Raw genomic sequence first — 24593 nt, 5'->3', positions numbered from 1 at the left:
ACTAAAAGTAACACATAGGGATGGGTACCGAACTCCAGTACTGAACGAGCCCCGGGGCTACATTCTCCAAGTATTGATAAGCTCTGACCTTAACGGTTCTGCTATCGGTACTGGAGCAGTCGCCTTTTTTTTTGTTTGTTTGTTTTTTTACAAGATAAACGTTATCTTGCACATTTATCTCACCAACTCCGTCAATTATCCGTCATTGTATCATAATTTTCACTATTCTCCCTGAAGACGAGAGATCTGTCTCGCTCACCCTGGCTGCCTGCTGTGTGTGAGTGGAGAGCAGGGGGGCGGGGCTGTTGTTCCAGTGACACACACACACACACACACGCACACACAAACTCACACAGACACAAGACAGCGGTATGTAACGTGTCACAGGGGAAACCAGCCGTTCACATTTCTCTCTTTGTGTCAGGTAACGGTCCACAAACCTCACCGCACTTTAGGGACTGTTCTTTACTTATGAAGGGACTGTTCTTTACTTGTCAGGGGAGGAGGGTGGCTGGTTGATTTTTATTTTATTTATTTATTTTATTTTGATCCCCCCTATGTTAATCACTTATTGATGCTGTTTTTGAAGTATGAATAAGTCAATAAGTAATTTATTCCATTGAAATATCATTGATGTATTATAGAAAAGTGATTTATTTTTTTATAAATGACAAAAGGCACATCTGCCTAATTTTTGCTGTGGTATTGTGATACTACTCAGAACACTATTATTTTATGTATTTTACATTTCAAGTTGTAAAAAGTAAAATGTTTTGTTAAAAAACTATTTTGTTGCATAATGAGAATTGAGAAAACAAAGCAATTTATATTCTTAATTTAAAAAAGGGGCTTTTGTCTCCCCAGTTGCTCATCTTTACAGTGTCAGGTTTGCGTTTCCCTCTTGCTACTAGCTGCTCATTTCTGCTATCAGCTGTTTCCTGTTTATCCACGGCCAGTGGGTCGCACGTGTGGCGTCATCAATAGCCCCTGCCGTGGCGGAAGGGCGCCTCGTTCTTTTTAAACCACAAAGGTTCCGCCAATATGTCTACCCTTCGAGGGGGAAAATTGGGCACCTCGGATCAACTCGCCAATCCGGCTCTGTGTGTCTAAATGCTCGCAGCTTGCCGGCAAAACGGCCCAACATTTGCGGAAAATCTGGCAGTGTAAAAGGGGCAAGTGTCTCTTCCTGTTTGCAGGAGGGCGGGTCTGAGCTCCACACAACAGTATAACCTCAGAGCAGAGCCCAGAGAAGAGGCAGTAGCCCCTTTTAAACTGCCTCTTCAAAGTGGGAATTTCACACCATTATGCCGCCTCGCCGTTCTGTATAAAAGGTACGACTGAAGGATGGGGGACAGAGTTGTCTCTCCTTTAAGGCAATATTGGAGGAAGTAAAAGTGCCAAAATAATGTCTGTATAAACGGGACAGCTAGCAGGACAAGACCATGGGTGTGTGACCTTTCAACGATGTATTATGTGTGCAACCCATTGGTGGGAGATTTAAAAGGCAGCTGGAAGCAGTTAGCAGCTAACTCAACAAAGAGGAACAGTTGCCAAAAATGTCTGCAAACTGGGAAAATACTGAGGTCCAGGAGCTCCTTAACCTCCTAGCAGAGGACAAGATCAGCTGCCATATAACAGATAAGTTAAATGATTGTTATTGCCATGTTATTACCATTGCTACTGTTTATAAAGCACTGCTGACATGTATATTACATGTCACACCACAGGCCAATGTTGTTGTGTTACATGTCAGGCCTGCTTGCTGGCATGCTGTCCAAAATCACACACTGATGCGTAATGATGCCGCCATTTTTTAATTCTGTCTAAAATGCAAAGGAGTTATAAAGAAGGGACTTTGTAGCAGCTCAATAGCGCCATCTGTGTAAAAAGGACCAATGAAACAGGCTTTAGGATATATTTTACTGCAGTCACTAATGACCATGTTTATTATCCACAAGTGTAACAAATGAAGACAGTATGAACAATTTATCAAACACCTTATCGAACACGCAGAACACATATTTGCAGAAATGTGACATCATAGACACCCTGTGTATATATTTTTATTTTTTGCATTGCACTGATTGATTGCAGGGAGTGTGGATATTTAAAATGGCGTTTCCACATGTACTCTGTTAACAAGTCTGAAGAAGAGCCTGCATGCTCGAAACGTCATGAATGACAAAATAAATTATAAAGTAATGGGAGCTCTATTTGGTGTGCGGATCATCTTCTTCTTTTTCGTCTTCACTTGAGTTTTTTGACCCAGCACCCAAATGAAATTTTCTTTGGGATGTGCATGTCGCCACCTCTTTTTTATCACAGACACCCTGCCCACAGTAACCGGCTGGCTCATCTTAAAGACCCATTAAGCTTTTTTCAGGGTCGTATTGATATAAATATGTAATATTGGGGTCTAGTGGAATAGATTTATGTGCGTTAATATTCAAAATGCACATTTTATGTCTTGTACTGTTCACTGCTGCAGCACCTCTGTCTGAAATGCTGTGTTTGGGCTTATGTCTCACCTCCCCAGCAGCCCAGTCTGTTGTGATTGGTCAGTTCGTTCAGTCTGTTCTGATTGGTGCAACACTTAGAGCATGTGTCGGAAATGTCACGCCCCTTACCTTATCTGACTTCACCTCAGGAGGCTGCCACAAAACATCAATTTGAGTGAAGAAACGTGAGCCGATAGACTCTGAACCTTTTCAAAACACTGGAGCCGGACGTTTCTCCTCAGTGATAAGTTTTTATTTTGTAGCCATCTTATATTTCAGCTGTAACATAACTGTAACTCATCTGACATCATGGTAACAACTGTATGTCTGTCCTCTGACTGAATAAAGTTGGAAATGCCTGCTACAGACAGCGAAAGGTTTCTAATGTTTGTAATCTACAATATGTACAATGTACCAATGTATCGCAGTTTCTCCACATCATTTATATGAATTCAAAGTTTCATAGTAAAACACATGTTGCTTCCTGGATCAGAATTTGTTCTATGCAGTGATGTTGTCTCCAGAGCCTTTATTTGCTTACTTATAAAATAGTATGCCTTGTGTCTTTTTTACCTATTAGCTTTTGGGGTAATGAACCGGGTTCCAGTTCACCCTACATGTTTGATACACCATCCAGGCCTGGAGCCTGACTGTTTGAATCCATACACCCCACAGAACGTCCACAACATTCACAGGTATGACTATGGACCCCTGAGGCATAGAACTGAAGAAGAGTAAGTTTTTATGATATGTAATGAGATACAACTGTGTAAACTCAATTCTGAACACTAAGGTTTCATTAAACCAAAAAACCCACTTACAAAGAAATGACAAGTAAGTCTTTTGTCAAAAGAACTTTATTTTTTAGCAAATGCAAAAAACCAAAAACTACAAAAAACGTACTAAATAATATACAATAGATAGACAGCAGTGTTTTATCTGCAACGCTTATAGTGTCTAATTCTTTCCATTCAGGCGTCCATCCTGTCCTGTGTTGGATACGCCAGGAGTTTCCTGATCCAGCTGGTCACTGCGTTGACCTCCAGCTGCCCCTTGGCTGAAGTAAGAGACGTGTAAGGCAACCATTCCTCCTTTGAGGGTCTCTCATACTGGAATGCCAGGTCATTTGGGATGGGGATTTTGGGGAAGACGAGCCTTATCAGGTCATCTACAGCCTGTAAAATATTGAATTTAAATATTGATATCCTTGTGTTTTTAAATTAAGTGTTTCCCTGAATCCACCTTTCTTGTATATAATTCAAGTGTTGTCACAGCTATTTCATATCTTTTATCTGATGTTATGTTGGTAATAAAACTAAAATTATATATAATTTATTTATTTTTTTCTTGCTCTAACATCATAAAGGCAAAGGCATGTGATAATGTAATGCAGAATATATATTCTGAAGCTTTTGAGAAATATTTCAGTACTGTAAAATATTTCCAGGTACTGTATCTCAAACACAAAAACACATATAATTTCTGTGTTACATACCTTTGCTTCTTGGGCTGCTCCCTCACAGCAGCCCTGTACAGCTGTGTGCTGATCACTACCATCTTTTGACATGCCACAGACTGTGTGCCCACTGAGACAGTTTGTGGAACTGTTTGGCATGCTACATCCTGGAATCTGGGCACCAGGACCCTGCTGTGATGTACTCTAAAAGACAAAGGAAAATTAAGTATCTTAAACTGATATTGCACCAAATGAAAACAGTCAACATTAGGGATGCGTATGGGTAGGATTTTATCAATACTACTGCTTTTAGCGATACTCCTTATCGGTTCTTTTTCATTTCTGAATAATTGCTTTTTAGGAAATATATTAACTTAAAAAGAATAAATTCAGAACAGGATTACTGAATATTTTGAATGTAACTAAATGCTGTTTCCAGAGCAGCAACAGTTCTTTTTACGACAGCAACATCACTATATAAATAATATTTTGACATCACAATACTGAGTGAAGTTTAGTTTTTATCAGTCACCGTCAGTCCTGCTGTCCTCTCTCCTCCTGTCCTCCTGTCCTCCTGTCCTGCTCCCTTTCTGCTGATGTGATTCACTGTGTGCAGGTAACATTAGTGTTGGTAGAGAGAGGAGGGGCTGTTTGTCTCAGGCAGCAGCTGAATTTAAAAGTATCTGCCCAATTTTACGACAAGTGTCAAAGTTAGTCAACATACAGACAGCTCTCATTTTAGCTAATTAGTAACAATTTGCTATTAGCTGAACTAGTGTGCTGTCTAAATCAGTGTATAACCAGCCATAGTCAACATCTAAAACACTTAATAGTGTTGTCCCCTCCCTGTAAAATCATCAGACCAAACATACATATTCAAACACATGTAGAGACAGACACACACACACAAACACCTCCTCAGCTCTATAATGCAGACTAACTACAATGTTTAGTAATGATATAGTGAATGGCCTCCATGTAACAGAGCTCCAAGTAATAAAAACACGTTGTACATTTTCCATAAAACGTATATTAAAAGCCGATTCACAATCAAACTCCAAGTACAGCCACACATTTTGACAAATAAATGCAGGTCTGACTGCTGCCTGTCAGCTAATCGCTCGAGCTAGTGGCGGTTAGCTGCTCAGATTGTGCATCACAGATAGACATGTTGAAACTTTTGTCAATATGGACACGCTGCACATCTTAGCTCTGTTAGATTCTCTACAATTCAGTCATTAAATCCATCTTACTGATACCAACCAGCTAGCAGTTTAACTTACTGTACACCGAGTAGCAAAAGCATTTTAAAACAATAGCTTTGGTTAGCCAGTTAGCCGAGGCAGACAGCTAAGCACTGAGTGAACAGCCTAACTTTAGGTCCTACAGCCATCTACTCCACACTTCAACACTCGGTAGCAGCTTCCTAGTTTGTTTTTACACAACAAATTCACAACTCATAAGGCATACTTACAGGTTGTGATCCCGAATCTCCAGATTTGTCCAACAAAGGGAACTGCCCCGTCTGTCAGCAGTAACTGCTGTGAAAATCCAGCAGTACTAATCTGTTGCCAGTTTGTGAAGCAGTCCTCAGGAAAATAGAGAGAACACAATTAAATGTCCGGATTGTATTGTGGAGGAATTGTATCAAAAATAAATTCCAACACTTCTGCTTTGTTCCTTTGTCCTTTGGCAGTCCAAACAAGGGTAACAACAAAGCGTGCAACAGATTAACAGCACCCTGCTGAAAGTTAACATATCACTATGTTGACTTTCAACATAAAAAAAAGACACATTCAGGAGTCTCATCAACAATAAGGATGGATCTGTAAATACAGCATATTTCTTTATCATTGTTTCTGCAATTATAGTCAGACATAACTCTGACAGACATTTTGTTACCACTGTGTGTCTCTGTGTGTGCGTCTGTGTGTGTAATAGACACACACACACATACAGAGGGAGTGGACAGAAATTGCCCCAGCTGCTGCAGGCCTGGGACTGAAGGGGCCTGGCCCTTTCTAAAGCAGGCCAGGGCTTTGGACGATCTGATTGGTTAAAATGCCGGGAGTGTGTGAGTGTGTGTGTGTGTGTGTGTGTGTGTGTGTGTGTGTGTGTGTGTGTGTGTGTGTGAAAAGAGAGAGGATGTGAATTGTGAGAATGGATGTGAGTGTGTGTGTGTGACAGAGAGAAAAAACAGGGCAGGATGGTAAGGGATAAAGGCATTTGGTGCTTTTGTGTGTGTGTGTGTGTGTGTGTGTATGTGTAGCCCTGAGCATAACTCAGCAGACAGAGAAAAGGAGGAGCTACGATTGCATTACAGGATAGGAGCACCCATTACATCAGCTTGTGTGTGTGTGTGTGTGTGTGTGTCTGTGTGTGTGTGTGTGTGTTTGTGTGAGACACGTCCGGCTGCCAGCGGCTGCAGCTCAGCAAGGGTTAATGAGTTCACTATTCCCGCATGCAAAAGTGCAGCTTTACATGCTTCCAGAGCATTGGAGAGAGGTGAAGGAGATAGGGAGAAGTTAAACATTAGTATAACAGCCAAACTGGATCAGCCTTGGTTATTTCTTGAGAGCATTATTAATTTAAATTATAGATAACATCCAAACTGTATGACATGGAGAATGACACTGAAGCTAAGAAAAATTTTCATCTCATCATCCATAATCAGTGTGAACACTACACTGAGGAATAGTTTCACAGAAATTTTACTAAAGAGGGAGTGAAAACAGTAGAAGCCTCAATATTGATTTCTCAGAGATGCAACATTTTCTGATTTTCAGTCTCTATTTTTCCTGCCTTTACTTTTAAGCTCATATCACAGTCAGTATAAAGGCTACATACACATGCTATATCTTGTTTTGTTGTTTTTTTTCAGGACAATCTAGGCTACCCAGATTTGCCATCATTTCATGTCCTTCTATGTGCCTGTATTTTATATTAATTTTTATAACATTGAAAAAACCCCACAAATCTGTGTTACTAAATTCTTACATTTTTACATGTATCTCACCATAGCAAGTTGGAAAATGACATATTCTGCCATATATGAAGAGGGGAGAGTCTCTGGAATCTGGCAATATAAGAACCACGATGCTGGGACATTCTGTCACTCCACAGTTGTCCAAAACATGTGGTTTGTGCCAGGCGGACATGATTGCCAGTATTTTTTCAATACTGCAAGAAATTCCATTGACTCATTCACAAGTCAAAAATGTGTTTTATCTGAAAGAAACATGCAATATTTACATCTAAGATCATAGAAAAATAGTAATATTATTCTTCCTCACTATGTGAAGTGACTGATAACAAGATCTGTATAATGGATTGTAAAGAAATTCGTCAGGTTTTTGTTTTGTAGACAATTAATCTGGATTTATAGCGTGATGGGATGACAGCACAATGATGTGTGTGGTATCACTGGAAAGCTTTGATCCTACACTTTCATGTGATATGCGTGGCATTTCTGTGCGAGTCTGCATTCGCGAGTAATCCATCCAACAGTAATGTGTGTGCAAAGCTGTATGAATGCTCTGTTATACATCATTTTAGTGTAAATTTAGCTTTTTTTTTCACTGTGAAAACATTGGACTACCGACAAGTGCTTGGTTTCGTTGGAAAGCTACGGTTCCGCTGCTTCTCGCTATGATGAATGGTTGCAGAGAAAATCCATAGAGAACAGGTGTGAATTTGGACGCCCTATGCGTCTTTCGGGTCCATTGGGTTAAAGGATATGATGTGGCTTTTTTTATTGTCAGGATTAACTTTTTTTTTTTTTGCTCTATCTGCCAATGGCTTGTAAACTGAAATATTTTACTGACCAAACATATTTTTCAACTGGCAATAAAACTGCATAAGATAAAAACAAACAAACACACAAAAAAAACAAGCAGGCCCTGTTTGCATTGTTAGAATGTCCCTTAGTGCATTTGCTCAAATACTGTACTTACAGGAAAATGAGTCAAAATGATTTGACAGGAATGTGCATGTTGAGTGGCATAAAATGTTAAAAAATAATTTGCCATAAATCATAAGAAAATTCAAACCAGAAATTCAAACCTTGGACATATTTACTGAATTTGATAGATAGCCAGTTAAAATATGAGCAAGAACCCTGTAAGCAGTCAGTGAACACCAGACCAAAACTGCTCCACTGCATCCACTGGGAAAGAGGTCAAGGGTCATGGATTGGGAGTCATTGGACATTCATATCCGACACCAGAGATAATCTCTAGCCCCTTTTACACTGCCAGATTTTCGGCGAATGTTGGGCCGTTTTGCCAGCAAGCTGCAAGTGTTTAGACACACAAAGCCGGATTGGCGAGTTGATCTGAGGTGCACAATTTTCCGCCTCGTAGGGTAGACATATTGGCGGAACCCTTTTAGTTTAAAAAGACCGGGACGGCCTTCCGCCACAGGAGGGGCTGTTGATGACTTGTGGGAGGAGCTGTTGATGACGCTGCACGTGCAACCCACTGGTGATGGATAAACAGGAAACAGCTGACAGACACTACAGTAAAGATGAGCAACTGGGGAGGCAAAGAATTGTGTGCCCTCCTTGTCCTCGCAAATGAAGAGGCCATTAACCGCCAAATGACGGGGACGGTGAAGGACGAGCCAACTTATGAGAGAATCGCCAAAGGACTGACAAGCCACAACTTCCCTCAGAGCAAGGCTGTTTACGTCACACGCTGAGCTTCACGTTTTTTTACTTGCTCACACCCCCCATTGCCCGAAAAAGGCACATTCTGTATGAACAAAGGTAGGCAGGCAGCATTTTGCTGCACTCCCCGATTTTGTTTTTATACTGCCAATGCTGAAAAAAGACTGATTAGGCTTTCCTGCAAATTTGTACAATTCCTATTTAAAAAGGGCTTCTGTTTATCATATCCCTATACAGCCACCTGTTGTCATGTAACAGATGAGACTTGAGCCAGCCCCAGCTGGCCACCAACATTATAAGGCATTGATATTTGGTTGAATTTATGTTGTGACATCAGGTGACGAAAATTCAACGTCAGGACATCTATTGCCAACGTCAATTTGAGTAGAATAGTGACAAGATCATGTTGATTTTTTTTATTATTTTTTTTTTAAGTTGTGTTGTTTAGTAACCAAAATCTAATGTCTTCCAAATGTCTTCCAGATGTCTCATGCCAACATAATCTTAGAATATTGATATATTGATATAGATTATTAATATTCAATTGTTAGGAATGAGGAATGAAACCCAATGTCTGCAAAATGTCATGATGTTAACATTCACACAATGTGAAATTGTAATGCTGTTAGACATTTGAAATATTGTCAGCCCAATTTTCATTACCATCAAAACCTTAAGTCTCTCTGATGTAATGTAGTCCAGCATCTTACTGACATCATATATTCCAGTGCCAACTGGGAGCTCCATCCAATGATCAAGACCATGAGATGTGGTTGAAAGTGGGGCTAGGAAATATATCAACATCATATTGAAATCGTGATATGAGACTGATATCATCTTCGACTTTGGATATTGTCAAGTGTTATCTTTTCCTGGTTTTAAAGGCTGCATTATAGTGATGTAATTTTTCTGAACCTACAACACACTGTTGTAGCTGTACTATTATTTGCCTTTACCCACTTAGTCATTATATCCGTATGACTGATAATTATTTATCAAAAACCTGTGTAAATATTAAAAGAACCAACAGTCAACACTACAATATATCACAATATCGATATCAATATGTCAAAAATACTGTGATTTTTGTTTTTCTTCATAATGCCCAGTTGAAAGCTCAGAAAAAATTAGCAAGTGAACCTTGAGTTGACATTATTTTATCACAAAACAATTAAGTTTGAAAGCAAACTGCAATCCATTCTTTTCTGTTTATCTTAAACTGCATCAGAATGTTTTTAGTGTTTGTTAGAATAGTTTAAACTCGTGTATAAATTAATGTTATTATTTTCTATAAAGTGCATACTTCATTTGGGATGGAATGTTCTACATACATTCATTTTTGCTTTTGTTAATTAAAGAAAGACTTCACCCACAAAATGACCACTTATAACTCAGTAAGGAGCCGTACACATGCTGTACTTATTGCGCCCCTAAAGTCATTGTTTTCATTCGTTATAGAGCAGCTATTTTTCAGGGCAGGACGGGTGCACCCTGAGATAAACTGAGTTCAACTTTTGGAACGCAGCAGCGCACACTGCATGTCATGTGACGAGGACCAACCAATCAATCTGGCATCTTTCCCTTCTTTTGTAAATATATGTGACAGATTGTGACCACACAGAAACAGCGCCTGGAAGAAGATCGGCTCTGCACTCAGGATTTCTGGTAAGTAGCTATGCGCTGGGCTGGGTCTCAGGAGGATATGATGCATCTTCAGGTTGCCTAGCAACTTCAAACGCAACCTATCAATTTGTTCTTGAAAGCAGCGAACACATGCCGTGTTTTTTGTGCCCCCTTATCCATTGTTTTTAATGTAGACGCATGTCAGGTGCACTCCAATGCCAGAGTGACACTGTCGCGACACGCACATGTTCCTGAGCGCCTATCACAACTTTTCGAATGCAGCAGCATGCACCGCACAACCAATCACAACTGACAGGTATCTTTCCCTTCTTCTGTAATATCAGTCTATGGTAAATACGAAGGAGAAGTTGATCATTTAAGTGCAGGACTGCCCACAACTTTACATGTGTCCCACGGACAATATTATAGGCCTACACACTAAAAATCATCGCCTGGAGGAAGATCAGCTTTGCACTCGGGATTTCATGTAAGTGGGCTTGTGCGTGTTATGGTTACTTAGCAGCTTTAGACGCAAACTGCCTCTGTGCTCTTGAAAGTTGGCACAGAATAGGCACAAGAGTTGCACACAGTGCCAGACTTCGTGTTTTCCAGGCACTTAAAAACGCAGCATTCATACCATAAATGAGAATTGTATTATACTGCACGAGTTGTGTGAGAGTTTGTAAATAGATGTTTTGATATAGTTTTGCTGTTGTTATAGTGGTCCTCAATCAATCAACATGTTCGCTGTTTCCTGTGGAGGCATATGAGAAACACAAAATTTTCTTCACATATTCAAGGTAACACGAAATAACTCATTTATTAACAAATGGTCACTTTGTGGGTGAAGTATTCCTTTAAGATTCAAAAGATGAATCGTATGTATGTGAATAGTTGTCTGTCTCCCTGTGTCAGCCCTGTGATAGTCTGGCAACCTGTCCAGGGTGTGTCCAGCCTCTCACCCAATGTCAGCTGGTTTTGGCTCCAGTCCCCTTGTGTTCCTTAAGAGGATAAGCAGTTACAGAAAATGGATGAATGAATGAATGAATGAATGAACGAACGAACGAACGAATGAGTACGTATGCTAACTTTCTGTAGTTTCCACTTGCACCAGAGGGGGGTGAAAAAGCTGACAAATGCAGAAGTGTTTTTTTATATCAGCAAAAAGTTATATCACTTATCAGTTTAAGTGTTATCAATACTTTGGGATCAATCAATAAAAGGCACCAGCCTGACAAAGAGTTGTGTTTGGCTGCTGTGGCATCAGGTTCAGCATGTCAGCACGTGAGAATAAACATAGAGCACACAACTGCACAGTGACACTGCAGCACTGGAACAACTTATAAAGCAAAGAGAAATTCCCTGAACCACAGGGAGGATGAAGGATGGAGTGGAAACAAACATACAGATACAAAAAAGACAAACAGAAAATGAGAGCGTTTAGTCCTGAATCCTACACTGAACAGCAGCTATGACTACAATATGCATTGTTCAAACCTACATCCAAGAAAGGCTTCAACACTGGTCTTAACATGTGATGTGCATCTGGATGATATTTGATAATGGGCCTTTGCAGTTACATCTGGTTCTAATACATGTTCTGACACATTGCTCCTCTGCAGAGGAAGGGCTCATCTGTAGCGTTCTGACAGGCAGCTTGAGATAGCAGGAGGAGGCGGAGCTTGGTAATCTTTTGAATTTGTTGGTCACACTATACAGATGTCACCAGGCTCAGATCTGAATACAAAGAACCTAATTCATCTGTCTAACATACAAACCCCAAATCGTCTAATTAGACGGTTTGTGACTGATTCATGAAATGTTCTTATCTCGCCGATCACAGTGTAAGAATGATCAGGTGTTAAATAAACGAGGCAGCTGAAAACAATCATCATTTAAATATCCCACAACAGTATATTCTGGGTTTAGAGGCCTCGTCCCTTCTCAGCTACAAATGGAAATGCTGATGTCCCAGGTACAAATTTACCAACTGGTTCTATCTGGCAGCCTGAAAGGCGGCATAAAAGGCACTTGGAAAAATGCATTAGGGAAAGAAACCACTGCTGCGGTCAACAAAGTGGACAATCGACTCCAGCTGAGGTTGGAATATATTATTTATGCATCCATGATATGTACACACCTATAGGCTACATAATATATATATAATATAATATTAGCCTATACTTTATATGATATATAAAAGCTTACAATTGACCCAGTTCCGGGAGCCAGTTCCACAAAGCCAGTCCCACAGAGCCAGTCCTACAGAGCCAGCCCCACTGAGTCAGTCCCATAGAGCCAGTCCCACAGAGCCAGCCCCACAGAGCCAGTCCTATGCAGCCAGTCCCAGAGAGCCAGTCCTACAAAGTCAGCCCCACAGAGCGAGTCCCATAGAGCAAGTCCCACAGAGCCAGTCCTATAGAGCCAGTCCAACAGAGTCAGTCCCACAGAGCCAGCCCCACAGAGCCAGTCCTACAGAGCCTGTCTCACAGAGTCACTCCCACAGACCCAGTCTTACAGAGCCAGTCCAGAAGAGTCAGTCCCACAGAGCCTGTAACACAGAGCCAGTCCCTGAAGAGTAATATCTACAACTAACAATTATTTTCATTATTAATTAATCACTCTTAAAATATCAGAAAAGAGTCAACAATGCACACCACAGTTTCCTTGAACCCAAGCTGACTTCTACAAATAGCTTTTTTTGGTCCAACTACGTTGAAACCACCAAGATATTCAACTCAGAATTCACAAAACGCAGAAAGGCAGCAAATCCATTTGAAAAGCTGAACCTAAAACAGTAGCTGATTAATTGTCTGTTGATCAACTAATTGTTGCAGTTCTAATGCCATGTATACATCTCCGTCATGGTTGTACAATATGACCTTCAAGTTCCAGCCAGAATTGAATTTGAACAGTTGCTGACAGACCAGTGTTAGTTAGCTGAAAACTGAATATTGTGGAGATAAAAGAGTACAGTGTAGAGTTCATCTGCTCTGTTTGTCTCTGAACTGTACACACTGTTAACACAGTTTGAGGAGCACACTTACACAAAGGCCAGAAGTCTGCCTGTTCACCCTCACAAGTGTGACGGCCCTGGCCTGTATGTTCTTGATGTTGCCTCTCAGTCCCTCTCTCTCTCTGTTTCCTCTCTGAGGTGTGGCCTGATTGCCTGATCTGGAGCACCTGGGCTAGGTGCTCCTGCAGAGGATAAAAGGCAGAAGCTTCAGTGCTTCTCCCTCTCTCTCCATCCTGGCAGCACCCTTGTTGGTTTTGTTGAGCCTTTTGCACACACAGCACCATGCAGCACATTCTCACACACCCACATGCGCACTACTGATCCTACGAACTTAACACATCTTATTCTTTATCTCATTAGTTAATATTTGTTTAATTTAATAAATTACTTAATTTACTCATATTCTGAGTCCTTTCCCTTCTTCGCCAGGGTTATGACACAAGCTAGAGAGTAAGTCTACACTAGCCCAAATCTAGACTCTGCCTGTACCAGACTGTACGCAGCAGTGGATCACCACAGCAGTAACACTAACACACATCAGGCACTTCATGTTTAGAGTTCACAAATGTATTGTTGTTGTTTTGGTGTGTCATCCAGTTGAGTGACCAATAAAACAGCATGATGGTGGGGCATGGCAAGATCATGTGTGTTTGCATTACTGTCGCAAGCCCAGATAGATTGGTAATGTGTCCTGGTTGGTGATATTACCGGGTTTGGAAAGAGGATATTTAATATCTGGAACATCATGGGACTTGCTGAGCTGTTCCATGAACATGCAGTAAGAACTGTTGCAGGGAAGGTGCCAGGCCCTGTGTGAATAGTCCTACAAACAAAAAACTGGTTCAAGCTGCAGTGTGCTATTTCATTCAAATGCAGTCTGAAGTGCTATATAGGCCTGCCCCCTGAAAGTCAGAGACTCGAATCATCAGTTAGAGACCCCTCAGTTGACTGAGACTGCTATAAGTCAACCTTTTTTTTTGTGGCTAGTCCGTGTGGGGACGTTTTGGCCCCCAGAATTTGCTGCAGAGTGAGCACTCTTGACATTACATACTTTGACATACTTTTTGGAACAGATGGCTAGAGAGACGATGCAGGGATATGGAGGAGGAGAGACTTTGCACTGTGAGGCTCTGAGATCATGTTATCTACTCTCTTCTGCTTGGAAGTGGTGAATTTACAGCTCACAGTTAATACAACACAGTCTCTGGCTTTTTTATATCTAGTGTCTACAAAAGCTGCACACTTCCCATCCGTTGTTAGAGCAGTTAGCTTGTTTATTATATTAAGTGAATGTCATTGTCATGTTGAACAGCCAAATTTTGTCCACTCACATAATTCTAAGTCGGGTACAGCCCTATTTACATGGTAAAAAAATAAAAAATAATAATTGAAAGGGAAAAGAGCGGCATTTTTTTTTTTTTTTTCAAAGTCTGTAAACATTAGGGGTGCATGACGTATATCTGGCCAATAAATTATTGGCCAATAATAGGACATTTTTGTAATTATGCATTATACCGATAATTAAAATTAAAGCCAATAAATAGTGCTTTCATTGACTTAACAAGGGCAACATCTACACACCTGACGCAGTGGGTGTCGGTACATTTTAAACATGGTCTGCGAGCCGGCAATAAACACAGAGAAGAACAACGCTGTCTAGAGGGCAAAACATGCCGCGATGTGGACCTCTTTCACAGTTCCACAGGAAGACAACAGAATTGCACGGAGGCTCTGATCTCCAACCAGCGAAAAGGTTAGACACAGCACTGAAGGACCGTCTCCAGAGTGTTAGCACGAGCCAATTAGCAGCAGCGGCTTACATCCAACACCAAGATTTTAAAAGGCTCAACTCTGTTGTTAAACGTATTAATAGCCGCTAGCCATGTGATGCTACAGTTAACGATTACTTGTGTTGTTACCTGGCAACCTAGTCTGGAGCACATCTCTCTCTCTGTTTGTCTCTCTCTGACTGCGTGCGTGTGTGACACACATCCACTTGTTTGTCTGAGTTAAGGGTTGATGTGTGAGGTGAATCAATAGCACATTGCTATTCTACTCTGTAGGCTAGTCTATCATGGGACGGTGAGACAGCACCTGAGTGTGTTTATAAAAATGCAGCATGACAGTATACACCAGATGTAATGCAGACCTGCCGATCTGCATTGAACTTGTTCATATGAGTCAGCTGTCACTGTTTGCCTCTGTAAATAGAGACTCTGCTCTGCAGTGTAGTTTATATACTTTACTGATACACCAGAGAATTACACAGTAACACTGGGCTTCATGAGCTCCCTCTCTCTTACCGTTAACTATAAATCTAATACTGATTAAAAGTCATTTTACTTTCACATCCTTGTATTTAATATGGTCATCTGTAGTGTAGGGTTAGATGGGGGCAGGGTATTGCAGGACATTTGTCAGTACCCTAGAAAATCTCCCTCTTTTTCACAGGATAATGTTGGCAGGTATGGAAGAGTTAAGGGCCGTCCACACCAAGAACTATAACTATAAATATAACTATAAATATACAGTTTTAAAAATCGTTCTAAACTCAAGTGGAAGGCAGCATCCACACTACAACTATAACAACAACGCTAGCGGTGGACAATATCGTTCGGATCACTTTCAGAGCGATTTGATGAACGATAGAAACACTGACAGCCAATCAAAATCCATCCGAAATGACAGGTCGAGACGTTCATCACGTCACTACGTCACTCACAGACTCATTCAACATGGCGGACGACGTAGGAGAGAGGCTAATCACCGAGGTACAAAAAAATCCACCCCTCTATGATAAGAGTGAGTGACTTTATAAAGATGCGACCAAGAAGAGGGACATCTGGGACGCAATCGGGCGCACCCTTGGCATAAGTGGTGTTTTTGTTCACGGAGATAAGACATTTATGAATAGCTAACGCTAGCTGTTATGCTAACTAGCATTACCTCACGTAGCTAAATATGAATGACAACAGCTGTCTCGCCTCCTTATGATTATTATCACCACCGTTCACGGACCAAAATTAGCACCATTTAACATTACTAGCTGAATGCTGGTGAAATATGCAAGTGGCTGGTAGATTTGCTGTACTCATCCCTCCCCTGCTGACCGCACCAAGCAGTGTGTGTTTGGCGTAACCTAGCAACACAACAATATCGTTCATTGGTGTGGATGCTGCCATTATTATCGTTATAGTTAACGTTACAGTTATCTTTCTTGGTGTGGACGGCCCTTTAGAACTGTTCTTTGTTTATGTTGTGTTATCAGTACTGATGTCAGTTAGGTTTGGTTAGGTCAGGGCTATATAATATTAAGTCGGCCATATTTTCTCACTACATCTTAGCCTTTATTACCCTCAGGTGTAAATAAACTACAGGTTATACACTTCTTATTGGTGCATCCCTAGTAAACATGCACAGTGTGCGCACCTACAGAAGGATTACACACACCCAAAGTAGTTTGTAAGTGTATTTTCACACTTGGAACAGAATCAGGCCAGCTGTATCCCCCTGCTTACAATCTTTATGCTAAAGCTGCTACTGCTATGCTAGCTTGTGCTAATTGCTAATTGCGCAGACATTGAACTGACCTTTTGTCGCCACCCCAACTGGGAACTGCACACACTCTTGATCATCTATGACACAAGATACAACGTGATACAGCGTTGTTATACTATTGGCTTACAAGCCTTGTTAGCAGCGGAACGTCAGACATCTTACACAGAGATAAACATCACATTCATTTTGTACTCAACAAAATTTTAGAAATGATTATTAATCCATTATTTTTAAGGAAAACCAATACTTTTACTCCGCACCTTTCTAAAAGCTCTGTGGATGTATTGTTTTATAAAAAATATTTGTCTACATAAAAATGTTTTCAATAAAATCTTTACAACATGACTGCCATAACAGGTGACCTGTCTTGGGATTGGGTTTCCATGCAGGATACAACTAGAATGCTTTTCTGTCTGAAATTAAAGTCATGCTGAATGTGTATGAATAACACCCAGCAGCTACAGGATGCACAGAGTCTGTCCTGCTGAGGGTTGTTGGTTCTATTCCAACTAGCCTCACTGAGGTTACTATGAGACCAGAGGAAGCTCTACCAGTATGCTGCTCTGCTCGGCTCTATTTGTGAAAGCAAACTGACACATCGGAAATATCAGCCCACTGTCTCCCTCTCCACCAATAACAACTATCTGTTTGAAGAAGAGGGCATACTTGAAATAGACTGCTAGCCTGACCTATTGCATGTATTATTGACCTATCAGTACACTAAGTTAATGAATAATTGGAGGATGCTAACAAGCAAAGCCGTATTAATCGGATAATCAGAACACCGAAGAGTCTGACAAGCAGTGTGTGGAAGTATTTTAGGTTTAATGCTGTAGATGGGAAAACTACAGACAAAAATGGCAAAGACTGTTTGTGACTTTGTAAAAAAAAAGCAGCTGCTAGAGCTGTGCAATTAATCGTCTGGTGATCGCGATTATGATTTTGAGGACAAATGATTTCAAAATTAATGAAATCAAGGGTAAGCGATTTTTGGTCACGGACACCTGGAGATGTTATTTTGTCTTCTACGGAAGCTGTGCATGCGCAATACCGCCCCCTCCCCTCCTCTCCTCTATTCACTCCACGAGCCAGTCAAGTAGGTGAACTATGAATAATGGAGGAGCAGGTGATTACGGAAGATTTCACAGATTTCATCAAGTGCGCCGCATAATTGTTTGCATAATCGTGATTTCAATTTTGACCAAAATAATCATGATTATGATTTTTTCCATAATCGAGCAGCCCTAGCAGCTGCCTGTCTCTACAACCATGACAAATCTGAGGACTCTTAGCCTAATTACTCCTGCGTGTATACAATACATTGGACCCAAACTGGCATAGGTGCTTTATGCACGCTCCAAAGTTTCCACCCTGGGCTTGACCCGAAAGTCGAATAGCATTAAATACATAACAGAAGAAGAAGCCGGTAACAACATGGTGCAATCTTCATCCAGAGCCGTGCATTTTTGGACGGATGAGGAGACACAGTTCATGCTGCTTCCGCTGAAAGAGCTCATTTTTATTATTTTCAAATACATCAATGGCATGCGGGTAGCTAACAGTAGCTAACTTGTTTGTCGATTGTTTGGTCTGTGATGTAATAGGTCAAAAAAAAAGGTCCAATACTAACAAGCTGAAAGGGGGCATATTGCCACGAATTGTAGCAGAGTGGGACCTACTTTGGTTAATAAGTTGATTGCCCTTCCCTGCTTGTATACTGTGACAAGGACAGTAGTCCAATTAAATGGCCTGGTGGAGCTATAACCGTAGCTCGACTTAACTGTGCATGTTATCGTACTAATGGAAACTGGGGTAAAAGGTGTAATAAAGTGTGAAGACAAGACAATAGAATAGAAGCACTGCATGGTCCTTGTGGTGATCACATACAGGTGCTCTTTGGATACTTCAGTTGTGTTGTGCTTATTCCTTTTTGTGAAGAGGTCATTGTGGAATATGGTTTCAGTAAAAACTATAAAATGCAAGTCTTGTACAAAGTTTATCCAAGGCACACTGATAGGTTTGTGCAAAATCTAAATGCCTTTATTTCACCTGGAAATATTGCAATATAAGGTAAAGGCATTTTAATTTTGCACAGAGCACCAGCCTCAGGAAGTATCACAGTGGGGGTAAAAATAAATAAACAGAATAAATAAATAAAACAAAAATAACCATAGTTTATTTTTTTCCGTATGTTATATAGGGCTGCAGCTAACGATTATTTTCATTGTCGACTAACCTGTCGACTATTTCTTCTATTAGTCGACTAATCATTTTATCGAAAAATGTGTTAAAATGTTGAAAAATGTCGGTCTGCCTCTCCCAAACCCCAAAATTATGTCATCTAATGTCTTGTTTCGTACTCACGCCAAAGGGTTTTAGTTCACGTCATGGGAGAGTGTGTGAAGCTGCCAATATTTGAACATAAGAAGCTGCAATAGGAGTATTTTAGGGGTGAAGCTGCCAATATTTGAACATAAGAAGCTGCAATAGGAGTATTTTAGGGTACGTTTATAGTACTTTTCTATGAAAAATGACTCAAACCGATTAGTCGACTAATAAAATAGTCACCGATTATTTTGATAGTCGATTAGTCATCGATTAGTCGACTAATCGTGGCAGCCCTAATGTTATGTAGGAAAAGACCCAAAATGAAGACTTTTATGTGGACTTCTTGATTACTATAAGCAGCTTACTGAAACAGAATCTGTATGATTCTGTCCAAAACTTTAAGCAGTTAATCACTGTAACTATTATCATTATGAGCAGTTTCCACTGTAACAACAAATACTGTAACAGACAGCTGTTATTAGTCATATGGAGTGTGAAAATGAGGAAATTCTGGGTATCCCCTCAAATACTGAGGAATTTTTACTCCTGCACCACTGAGAGCTTCCTGACGGGAAACATCACTGCCTGGTACAGAAACAGCACCGAACAGGACCGCAAGACCCTGAAAAGAGGGGTTTATTTACTTACAGCTGTTTCTTTACTGCACGCTACTGTGTTTCTAAACTGAACTGTACTGTGATTCTTAACTTGCACTCTAATGAGTTTCTCTATTGTGCTCTATCGTGTTTCTTAAGTGTTCTCTGCTGTGTTTCTTTACTGCACTCTACTGTGTTACTTTACTGTACTCTGCTGTGGTTCTTTACTGTACTCTGCTGTGGTTCTTTACTGCACTTTGTATGTCTTTACTGCACTATACTGTGTTACTTTATTGCACTGTGTTTTGCCTCTGCCTGCTGGTGTTGCAGCGCTGCTCTCCTTTACAATAACTGGGCTTTACGGTGCAGCGTTTGACTGACCACGAGACTGAACATTAGAGTGTGTGGAAGTAAATGTATCCATGCCTAGTGGTGCATGAAACTCTGAATTCTGAAACCTGGACTAGTAAAATAAGATCACACGAATCTGCTTGTCTCCAAAGCTCTCCTTTTCATCATGTGCAAAGTTCAGTGTACAAAACATTCAGTTAGCAGCTTTTAATTTTTAGCCGGCACTGACCACCACTTTCACCAATTAAGGTGATAAACTTCTCTGACAGCAAGTCATATCAGCTGTCAATAATTAGCATAAGGTACTCTGTGAGTCGTTTGATGAAAGAATAAAATGAAACTTGTTTGTTGGATCTGTATCAGATTTAGAAGTCACCATCTGTATTGATTGGAGCTTACTCTTCAGATACCAATGTTCAATCAGGATTAGGGCCAAAAAACATCATGGAGACATCCCTACATGTACAAACATTAATGTATCAATGTTAAGCTAACAAGACTTTGTACTCAATCTGAACTGGCACAAATGGTAGTGGTTAGAGTTACAATACCACTACCATGGATACTGTTCAGTATCCATGGCAACAATCATCATCAGGTCCCTTAGCCTAAGCTGGCTGTGAACAGTATATATATATGTATATATATATATATATATATATACATACAGTACATACATATGTATGTATGTATGTATGTATATAGATAGGTAGATAGATATTTCTAATCTATGGTATTGATGCAGATACTTGCCATCAACAGCAAATTAAAGGGGCAATCCACTTTTTTTTAATCTTTGTTTATTCAGATTCACTAAGAGTCCTGACCACATTTGCACAGTTATACCTGAAGCTGCCCAGTACAACTACTGTCTGACCTGATGGTGAGTGAGCAACTCCATTCTGGGAACTATTGATTTATCAATATATAGGCCTATCGCTTCTTAATACTTGAACCAGTTTCAATAATCATTTTCCTCAGTATCGATACACCAGTACCAGCTGCTCTTTCTTGCTCTCTCTTATTGTTAATGTGTACTAGTCCATCTGCTGTTCTCTGTTATTAATCAAGAAAAGAGAAGTTGTCATTGTCATGTTATAGCCTTGATATATTTATCTTGTAATACAAATTTTAACTTGTATGTCCAAAATGTCAATTTTTCCCCATGGTATTGAAAATGGTATTCAATATCGGGTTTTTTTTCCGTATGGTTAGATATTATGATATTATGACAACACTACTAGGAAGTCAAGATTAGTATATTCCAGAAACGGCTTAACAGATCTGTTAAGCAGAGTCTGGTGAATGTCTTTTTGAAGACAGAGCACCCAAACCAGTCATGTCTAAAGTCTGGCCTGGAGGCCAATTGTGGCCCACAGACCTATTCTAAATGGTATATTTTGAAACGGTCTTTCAAAATATACTGTATAATTAACACAATAGTGGCTAATCAAGCAAGATCACTTTGCATTTGTTTTCATTCACCTCACGTCGGCAGGACTATCATACAGTTTGTAGACATGCACCAGAACTACGTGGGTAGAACTATTGTGTTTTCACAGACGGTAAACAAGCAAACAAACGGGTTACCTAATTCCAGATATTTTCTACTGGGTAGCAGACATGGCCACAGCAAAGAAGTTTAAAGTCAAGAGGTCAAGAGGGCAGCGGCTCTCAAGTGGTGGAAAGTTGAATACTTTCTCACTTAAAGATTAAACAATTGCGCCTATGTGTTTTTTAAGAACCCATATGATGTGAGAAGCAACTGGCGCCCAGGTATTTTCACATGATCTAATCTGGACACCCCTGACCTAAACAGTACACAGCATGTCTCACAGTCTCCACTAACCCATTCTCAAATGGTGGTAAAGCCTGAGCAGTGCTTGTGTGGTTTTACAGTACCTGTGTGTATGTAAGCAGGTGGACTCTGACACAGATACTGTGGAGGGTAGTGGCTCCTCTTGCTGTGTTTGTGGATTCTGTAGTCCTTCTCACTGCGAGAGCGTCGGCTCCTGTGAGGCTCTGCAGAGGATGCTGGTGGCAGCAGGCGCTCTAACAGTTCAGAGCTGGGCCATGCTCGCCTGAGTGTGCGGCTGCTTGTCTTCTTCATCCTTGCCACGCTGGGTGGCAGACAGATAGTAAATCTATCCACAACACTAAGTCAAAATAGTTTTTTCCACAAGCAAACTTATGAATATTTGGGCCAAATGGTTGACCCAAGGCTGCAAGTTCCCAGTTCCTCACGTAAATTCCATTCTGGAGCTTTTGTGGTAACAATTTGACTTTAACAATCACCATGTTGTAAAATAAGGAATATTCCAGTCCCAGGTTGACCAGACTTTCTCATGGTCATGTCATCAGGAGAGCACGTTGAGCCATGAGTAAGAATGGAGGGGGGATTACTTCCAACTCTGCATACACACCTTTCCCTTCTGCTGTTGCCTTCCTCCCTCCTCAGGTCACACCAAATGCACGATGGAATGACTGGTCAAGTGTGAGCCAATGCTTCTGCCATGACGTCTAAATTCATACACTCACACAAGCGCACAAGAAACGCACACTTCGCAGTGACAAGCTGAGGGGTCTACACCACTCCAGTGGCTAGCAGTTAGCCTAGCCTGATGCCTTAGCTCGGCATCAGACTCGTTTGGTTTAAGCTTTCGCAGAAGCACAAGAAAAGAGGGAACGGTACTTTTTGAGTCGGTCAAAGGGGGTAGGGTAGGAAGAGCGGCAAAAAGACAAGCCTGGATCCCTGTCAGAGAGACAAAAGCCTGTACAGCCAAGGGAGGGAAGAAAGAAAGGAGGGAGTAAGGGAGGGGGCACTAATACAAAAGAAAGCGAGGGGAAAGAGGCTGCGCAGCCAGCAGAAGGAGGAGAGAAAACGACACAATCTCCATGGGAAAAGCAGACACACTCCTCCCTTCTACCTCCATCCATCCATGATCATTCCTCCAGGACTCCATTCATACACACCAGTAGTTGATCCTCTGGGAAAAAAAACTGTGTGTGTGTGTGTGTGAGAGAGAGAGACAGTGTACCACAACTGAGCAAAGGGATGATGGAGAACGTATAAAAGACAGAAATCCACAAAAAGCAACATTTAGTAAGAAGAAAGGGTTAATCCAGAGCAGAGCAAGCGCTGCCTCGGCTTCTCCTTTGTCTTCTCCTTCGTCCGCTCGCCTCTCTCTTTCTGCCTACTGCTCGCCTGTCTGCACTCACTCTGTCGCTCACCGTGTTGTTGTTGGAGAGGAGGGAGAGAGAGAGAGGGAGAAGAGGGAGGAGAGGAGGGAGAGGGAGGAGGCGGGGGGGAGTGCAAGAATCGTTTCCCCCCACAAATAGACACACACACACACACACACACACACACACACACACACATTCCCCCTGTTGTCAAGGCTGAGCACTGCTACCCATTCATAGAAAGCACACTTTTACAAACTGATATCCTTTAGCTGAATGCTACTTAGTGACCTGTGTGTGTACGTGCGTGTGTTCAAAGTCTAGTTTGGATAGAAGCCAAGTCCACGAGCCAGCCAATCAGCAAGCAGCACACTGACCAAATGTTGCAACACACAGCAACACAGGCAACAGACAGTGTTTGGAGTTAATAATGTGCTGTCGCTTCATGTCAACACCACTAACACACTGCCAAGTGCTGTAAACCGTCACCTCAATATCCCCAAAGAACAAGCACCCCTTCTTTAGTAATACTACCTCCATACACATACACTGTAGCAACATGCGCTCACCTAGCAAAGAACACAGACCCAATGAACACACTGATGTCATCAACACAAATCCAGCCTGTCCATGCAGTAGGTGTCAAGGTAACACCTAGAAGAATCAATACAGTCATTGTCATACGTGCTGTCCTCATTGTTTACTGAAGTGTACAGCAGTGACATTAACCCTATGAGCACCACAACTAATCATTATTTTTTGGGGTCCAAGCAACAACAAGCGCTGCTGAAGCCCTAATGGCTTTGTTCACATTCACATTGATTCTTTCTTTTTCTTACTTTTCTCAAATAAAACTGTAAGACAAAAACTTTTGCAGGTGGGTTGTAAATTCCACCCACAACAAAAACATTTTCATTTTTGCAATGATCTCAAAAAAGGCATGGCTTAGAGTCAAAACTCTTTCATCATTTTAATCTCTCAATTCATCTGCATCTTTGGTTCAACGGTCTTCTGCTCTTAAAATGTCAATTTTTTTCTCTCTCCATTTTCTCTTAGTCACACTTTCATGGCAGAATCATCTATAGACATCACTGTTCTGAAGTTATCAAACAAACTTTGATAAGTCAATCTTATCAAACCTCACGGACTGCATTTTTTCATCTGCGTAATATTGCGAAAATTAGGCCTATCCTGACCCGAAAAGATGCAGAAAAATTGGTCCACGCTTTTGTTACCTCTAGGCTGGATTACTGTAACTCGCTATTATCAGATAGCTCTAGTAAGTCCTTAAAAACTCTCCAGCTAATTCAGAATGCAGCAG

The 24593-nt window shown here is 41.0% G+C and overlaps 1 protein-coding gene and 1 long non-coding RNA gene across 3 annotated transcripts in view; both read right to left on the bottom strand.

Moving 5' to 3' along the window:
- Positions 1-24593, bottom strand: part of LOC126389516 (storkhead-box protein 2-like) — a 128320-nt gene that overhangs the window by 56539 nt on the left and 47188 nt on the right. The window contains exon 1 of one of the 2 annotated variants that reach the window (XM_050043261.1): positions 21995-23322. The exons of the other annotated variant lie outside the window; for it this stretch is intronic. Coding sequence (XP_049899218.1) covers positions 21995-22202 — 208 coding nt within the window. The 5' untranslated portion in view covers positions 22203-23322. Of the gene's footprint in view, positions 1-21994; positions 23323-24593 lie in introns of those variants that run through there. 2 annotated transcript variants of the gene reach the window in all.
- On the bottom strand, positions 3399-6720 carry LOC126389518 (uncharacterized). Its single transcript, XR_007569868.1, has 4 exons — positions 5429-6720; positions 4487-4637; positions 3994-4158; positions 3399-3673 (listed from the first exon to the last, which is right to left on the bottom strand). It is a non-coding gene; the product is annotated as an uncharacterized LOC126389518 (long non-coding RNA).

Source organism: Epinephelus moara, chromosome 4 (genome assembly GCF_006386435.1).
Source record: "Epinephelus moara isolate mb chromosome 4, YSFRI_EMoa_1.0, whole genome shotgun sequence".
Taxonomy (NCBI): domain Eukaryota; kingdom Metazoa; phylum Chordata; class Actinopteri; order Perciformes; family Serranidae; genus Epinephelus; species Epinephelus moara.
Note: the sequence above shows the minus strand (reverse complement) of the source record. Positions and strands in the feature narration are given on the sequence as shown.